General features: G+C 40.2%; 1 protein-coding gene across 1 annotated transcript in view; it reads left to right on the top strand.

Annotated features, from left to right (window-relative positions):
- Nucleotides 1-1,248: 1,248 nt before the first annotated feature.
- Nucleotides 1,249-7,279, top strand: part of Nemf (nuclear export mediator factor) — a 51,568-nt gene continuing 45,537 nt past the window's right edge. Inside the window, exons 1-5 of the mRNA XM_051195917.1 lie at nt 1,249-1,407; nt 2,137-2,205; nt 2,352-2,454; nt 4,001-4,126; nt 6,640-6,788. Of these exons, the coding sequence (XP_051051874.1) occupies nt 1,349-1,407; nt 2,137-2,205; nt 2,352-2,454; nt 4,001-4,126; nt 6,640-6,788 (506 nt within the window). The 5' untranslated portion in view covers nt 1,249-1,348. The remainder of the gene's footprint in view (nt 1,408-2,136; nt 2,206-2,351; nt 2,455-4,000; nt 4,127-6,639; nt 6,789-7,279) is intronic.

Here is a 7,279-nt window from a genome sequence, read left to right as displayed (position 1 = left end):
GCATTTTGTTACAGCAACAGAAACCAGATCAAGACATTTGCCAACATTAAAGGTTTATGATCTGGGCATGGCAGTATGTATGTACCTGTAATTCCAACACCAAGGAGACTGGGAACGGAGAGGGAGTCTGCGGCTCCTTCTGGATTATATGGTATGTTTAGACCAGCCTTGACTACACGGCATGATCTGTCTCAAAACAAACTAAACAAAAAAAAAAAAAAAAAAAAAAAACAAAACAAAAAAAAAAAAGGGAAAGGGTAGAAGGGGAGGGAGGGAAACTGTGATTGATTATATATACCCAAATAATAATTACAAAAATTCTTATGTGTTTAGATACTTTTGATCTTTTTCCTGCTTTTGGTGTTTTCTCTTGAATGGTCTCACTCGTTGGTCATTTTAACTTCTAAGTACATATATCTATCACCGGTATAAAGTTTGCCGGTTTTACTAAGGGTGTTGGTAATTCCACCTGAGGCAAGAGAATAGAGTTCTAAGGCAGCCTGGGCTACATAGCAAGACCCCGTCTCAAAAGCAACACACACACACTGTTCAAAACTAGTAGATTTTTGTACTTAGTTTTAAGTCGTTTATTACTAATACTAGAACTTTTAAAAAGAAATAAAAAAAAATAGACTCATTGCCGTATATTTGAACCAGGAATAATTCATGAATCGGTAGCACGCAGAACCAGGGCAAGTACGGAGAACACTGGTTCGTGGGCGAGGAGTAGTTATTTTTCTCCACGGGAACTCTCGCTTTATTTTTATCTGACATCTTAGTGAAATTCTCGAATATTGGAGGTGCCAAGGATTTATGACTCTCAGGCTGTATAGCACCCGCCACATTTCAAGTTGAACGAGAATCCTACAGTAAGCCTCAGAATCCTACTTGGGGTCCTACCCATCAAAATAGAAATTGTCTCTAGCGCTCAACTGGACGCGGGAACGCCCACAGCTGCGTTTTCTCCCGGCTCCCATTCGCATTTGCAATGAGCTCTTGCTCCTCCACCCCAGCTCCAGCGCCCTCCTGAGGCAATTCTCCTTCAACTGGCGGTACTGATCCTGTCAGTGTCCCAGCAAGGGACGCAGTTTCGAGAAGGTAGTGGGCCCTATTTCGAGTTATTTTAATACAGTGGGGGAAAAGAAAAAAAAAAAAGCTGATCATGATTTCACAAAAAAAAAAAAAAAAAAAAAAAAAAAAAACAGTAGCATGACGTCCTCCCTTCAAGGAATATTGGGTCTTCTGGACTGCCGTAGAACCGAGCGGAGCGCGCGTGCGCAGAAGCCCAGCGGCCGTGCGTCGGGTCGGCAGCTCCGAGAGGACTGCGGTAGAGACGCGTAGCCTAGCCATGAAGAGCCGCTTCAGCACGGTTGATCTCCGCGCTGTGCTCGCGGAGTTGAACGCGAGGTACGGTGGTGCGGGTGAGCAGGCTCGCGCTCGGAGCGCAGGACGCAGAGGCCGGGAACTGGGTGGCCGCGAGCCGGGCCGGGATCCCCACGGCCGTCCCAGTGCCCCGGGGATTGCTTAGGCCTGGGGACCGACCTCGGGGCCTGGGTCCTCGGGGGACCCCCGGGGTCCCCCGTGCTGCCTTTCCCTGGCGCTGACCCGGAGGGATACTGCCTGCCGGGCAGCTTGGTAAAACTGGAGGTGCCAGAGTGACGGTCATTGTCTGGTCCTGCTTTCTTCAGAACTCTCACCTTTGAATCCCAAAGGGAGGGAGCAGTGCTGTCCCGCAGTAATTCTCAGATTTGGACCTGAATTCCGAGCTTGTCTCTTACTCAGCTGTAAGAGATTAGTCGTATGTTCGTGGGGCTCGGCAACTCCCACCCCTTGTAATAAATCAGATTAAATTTTAACTGTGTTTCCTCCCAAAGCACTTGGGCCGTTTCTGATGAAGGAAGTTGTCTGGTGTTCCTGAGGCCGACAGGCAATTTTCTGCTTAAATGTCTACAGTTAATTTTTTTTGGGGGGGGGAGTCGGGGGGATAACCTTACCTTGAAAAGGGGTCCCGATATCCTACTGAAGGAAGAGTTCCCCTTCTTTAACCTTAATAAATGACGGAAAGTGTTGCTTTAAGCAAGAGCATGGTTTTGTTATGTGTTTCTTTCTTTCTTTTTTTTTTTTTTATCTTTGCAGCTTGCTAGGAATGAGAGTAAACAACGTTTATGATGTGGATAACAAGACATATCTTATTCGGCTTCAAAAGTAAGAATATTTTATAGGCTTGTTTTGGTAAATAAATAGGACATTTTTTTCTTTAACCTGCATTTTAGGCTTTGTTTTGTTTTGTTTTTCCGGAGAATAAGCTTTGGCAAATTCCTTAAAGAAAAATTTGGCTTTCTCTTGAACAGACCCGATTTTAAGGCTACGTTGTTACTTGAATCTGGTATACGAATTCACACAACAGAATTTGAGTGGCCTAAGAACATGATGCCATCTAGTTTTGCCATGAAGGTAAATTTTAAGTTTGAAGCTAATTTTTAAAACTACATTAATTTACTTATTTGAGAGAGAGAGTGAGAGAGAGAGAGAGTGTGTGTATGTGTAGGTGTGTAGGTGGAAACGACAGACAAGCACAAGTTGGGGCTTTTAAGTGAATGTCAGGATAACCTGTAGGGAGTCAGTTCTACTATAAACCGATAGGTAGGGAGTGAGGTCTAACTCAGGTCCTCAGACTTGGTATATGTGCTGTAACGTGCTGGTATGGCTAGTCTTTGTGTCCCCCTGCCAGCTCCCAAATAACCCCAGGGAGACTTCTTGTTATGAAAGCTTAGCTGATGGCTTTGGCTTGTTCATAACTAGCTCTTATAACTTAAGCTAACCCACATTTTTATTAATCTGTGTTCTCCACATGGCTTTTACCTCTACCCCATTTTGTATGTCCTACTTGTTTGGCATCTGTCTGGCTTCTGCGTCATTCCCAGCATTCTCTCTGCCCTGAAAATCTTGTCTGTTGGTCGTTTAGCTTTTATTGAAACCAATCACTGTGACATATTGTCACACAGTGTAAAGGAATATTCCACAACATTCTGACCTGGAACTTGCTCTGTATTGTTGTTTTTGAGACAGGGTTTCTCTTTGTAGCCCTGGCTACGTAGACCAGGCTGGCCTCAAACTCAGAAATCCACCTTCCTGGCTTCCCTGACTTCCCCAATGCTGGAACTAAAGGCATGTGGCACCATTCCCAGCTTGGAACTTTCTATGTAGAGCAGACTGACCTAGAATTTAGGATGATCTTTCTTCCATTGCTAGGATTACGGTACTTTGCCATCATGTGTCACTCAAAAAATTCTTGAGCTGGGTTTGGTGGTTCATATACTTGTAACCCCAATGTTCAGGAGGCTGAATAGGATGGTTAGTCTGGGCTACTTCACTGAGTGACATTTTGCCTGAAAAAACAGAAAACAGTAACAAACTCATGGCACTCTTATTGAGTTAAGTTTATTTGTCTACTTAAAAGATAAGTTTTTTTTTTCTTTACAATGGAACAGAAGGTATTTTATATTTAAAAAAGAGCTATAGTTGTATGATGTAAGTAGGGTAATGTCTAGTATATGGTAAATCACTGGCTGTCCTGGTTCTTATCATTATTCTAAAAAATAGAATACAAAACAACTGTTTCAGTTAGAAGTTACTAGAGTAAAGGCTTAAGGATTTTTCCATCCTGGCCTCTGGGGCCTGGCAGGCTGGCTCAATAGACAAAAGCTACAAGCTAATGACCTGGGTTTGATCCCTGAAGAGTGGAGAGAACCTATTCATGCAAGTTATTTACTGACCTCCACTGCACACTGTGACAAGCTTGGTGTTACCCCACATTCCCCAAATAAATAAATATGTAAAAAAAAAAAAAAAAAGTTTTTCTCTGATTATCATTTGTAAGCTTTTGTTTTATGACCATACTGTTTTATTTACCATTTACTAGTCCAGTGGCATAAATATAATTTTCGTAAGTGGTTAAGAATTTATTGTATAAATGCTTTTTTCTTCTGTTTCTTGCTAGTGTCGAAAACATTTGAAGAGTCGGAGATTAGTCAGTGCAAAACAGCTTGGTGTGGATAGAATTGTGGATTTCCAGTTTGGAAGTGATGAAGCTGCTTATCATTTAATCATTGAGCTCTATGATAGGGTAAGTTAAATTGAGAGGAAAAAGGAAATAGAATAATATGCTCTGTTTGTTTTTCACTCCTTTCATTCAGTGTTGTGTTTAAGGTGGTTTATCATGTTCACACTGTCATTTTAGTTGATGTTAAGAGTTATTTAAATTCTACATCTTTGCAAATACTTGTCTCTTTTTTTAATTTTTTTCAAGACTGGGTTTCTTTGTGTTTCTCTGGCTGTCCAAAACTTACTTTGTAGACTAGATTGGCCTCAAATTCATACCTACTTCTACCTCCTGAGTTCTGGGATTAAAGGTGTGTGCTACCACCACCAGGCTTTATATGTATGTGTGTATGTATTTGCATTTTTTATTTTTGATTTTTTGAGATGGTTTCTCTGTACAACCACACTGGCTGTCCTGGAACTCACTCTGTAGGCCAGGCTGGCCTTGAACTTACATAGATCCTCCTGCCTCTGCCTCCTGGGATTAAAGTCATTTACCACCACTGCCCAGCAAATTAAAAAAAAAAAAAATTTAATTTGGAGATAACACTAAGTTCTTGTATACTGTACACTTACTTAGTTTTTTTTACTAATGTTATATAACATTAGTATAACTGTTTATTGAATTGTAGGCTATCTTCATTCATAGTTTTTCTGTTCCAGTATATCCCATTGAATTTAAGGGAGTCTCCATTTGAAGGATCTGAGCAAGTAGGTATGCATAGGTTCTAGAAATCCAATTAGTGATGAATTTGAGGTGAATACTAAGAATTTATATGTAAGAGTGTGGACTTGGGATTTTGTTTGGTCATTGTGTTATCTTTGAGATGTAGTTATTGATACTTAAGAATGTCCTTTAAAGATTGCTTTTTCTTTTGTGTACACTGCCCTAGCTTTCATATCTGGAATTTTGAGTATTAATGCATGTAGGGTTGATTAGACTGTGTGTAAAGAGGATTACTGCAACTCAAGAGCAACTTAATAAGAATCTGAGAGATACAAATTTGAAGGCAGAGGTTTCTGTTCCTCTAGGTCCTATAGCTGTTTAGTTTCAAATAAAGACACTAAAGCTTATATAAATTGTAAACTGCTTGGCTGATGGCTCAGGTTTTTTACTGGTTAACTCTGTCTTAATTATTAACCCATAACTATTAATCTATGTATTTCTACATGGCCTTATCTTCCCTGAAAATGCCCGGCATCCTATCTTCCCAGTGATTACCTGGTGTCTCTCTGGTGGCTCCTATCTGCCTTCCTCTTCCAGGAATTTTGTAGAAAAGATTTTTATTAGCAGGGCACTGGTGGCACATGTCTTTAATTCCAGCATTTGGGAGGCAGAGGCAGGTAGATCTCTGTGAATTTGAGGCTACCATGATCTGCAGAATGAGTTTCAGGACAGCCAGGGCCACACAGAGAAAAAAAAAAACTCTGTCTTTAAAACAACAACAAAAAACTTGCCTGGTTGTTGCAGAGGTCAAAAGAAGGTGCCAAATTCCATGGAACTGACATTACAAATGTTTGTTAGCCACAATGAAGGTACTGGAAATTGAACCCTGATCCTCTACAAGAATAACACTTTCTCTAAACTATCTCTCCATCCTCCTAATTTTTTTTAATGGATCTTTTAAAAAAGATGTATTTTTTCATTTTTAATTATGTGTATTTGTGTACATACATACACACACATTTGAATGTAAATGATCACAGAGGCCAAAAAACCATCCTCAGATTCCCCTGGGACTGGAGTAAGAGGCAGTGTTAAGTTGCCTGCTGTGGGTGTTGGAAATTGAACTCAGGTCCTGTGCAATAGCAGTGTGCATTCTTAATCACTGAGTAATTTCTCTGGCCTGCTTTACCTTTTTTTCCACCGTCAAAACAGGGCTCCCTGTGTATCCTAGGCTGGCCTGGAATCTGGAACCTTCCTGCCTCAGCATTCTGAATGTTGAAATTATAGTTGTGCTCCATGACAGTTGGCTACACCACACTGTTGTCCTTTTTAGACATACTATGATTTTCATAATTCCATGCATTTGCATTTCATCTTCTCTTGACTTGAATTTTTTTTTTTTGATACTTAGAACTTTTGTTGTTGATTTGTGAGACAGACTCATGTACATGAGTCTGGCCTCAAACTTGTTATGTAGCCAAGAATTACCTTGAACTGATTTTCCTACTACCTTCTTTGTGCTGGGAGTATAGCCATGTGCCATTATGATTGGCTTTGGCACACTTATTAAAGGCACTCAGCTGTTAGGTTTTCATAGTGAAATACTACAGGTAACTTATGCAGGCAACAGGCAAAGAACGTAAAGTTGCTCTAGGTTAGATCTAGGTTGCTTCCAACTTGGAGTCCTTAGAATTTATTTCACAGCCTATTGGGTCAGTACAAGGAGCCCTATTTAGATGTCTCTGGGCTTTCTGTTTTGCAGCTTCATTTCTGTAGCTGTTAAGTAGGTCTTCTGAGGCATCTTTTTCAGTTTTTAAGATATTTCAAGACTGACTTGGAAAAGCATTAAATTATATTTTACTCTATTGCAGGGGAACATTGTTCTTACAGATTATGAGTACCTAATTTTAAATATCCTAAGGTTTCGAACTGACGAAGCGGATGATGTTAAGTTTGCAGTTCGTGAACGCTATCCTGTTGATCATGCCAGAGCTGCTGAACCTTTGCTGACTTTAGAAAGGTAACAGTTATATCATATTGTATTACATACATCATATGTATTACACATCATGCAATCATCATAGTGTATTAAAAGGTAAACTAGGTCATATTTCAGAATTAGAAAAAAATTAAATTAAAAATATTTAGTTGTATAACACTGAATTATATAAACAATTAAATTTTATTTGTGGATAGCAAATGTCTCCCTCTCTCTCCCCCATCCCTTCCCTCCTTCCCTCTCTTTTTTTAAGACAAGCTTTGACTGGCCTAGAACTCTTTATGTAAACTTTGAACTCAAAGATCCATCTGCTTTACCTCCAGACGGCTAGAATTAAGGTATACACCACCATGCCCAGCCCTCAAGTATATATCTTTTTATACTACAGTTTGGGTTATTTAATGCTTGTGATTTCTTGCCAAAGTGAGGTGCTGACTTCACTGTTCTGAGAGAAGACAGGTACATTAGGCAGGCAGAGTGCAGTGTGGGGTAGACATTCTGGTTTATGTCGA

This window comes from Phodopus roborovskii, unplaced genomic scaffold, assembly GCF_943737965.1.
Source record: "Phodopus roborovskii unplaced genomic scaffold, PHOROB, whole genome shotgun sequence".
Taxonomy (NCBI): domain Eukaryota; kingdom Metazoa; phylum Chordata; class Mammalia; order Rodentia; family Cricetidae; genus Phodopus; species Phodopus roborovskii.
Note: the sequence above shows the minus strand (reverse complement) of the source record. Positions and strands in the feature narration are given on the sequence as shown.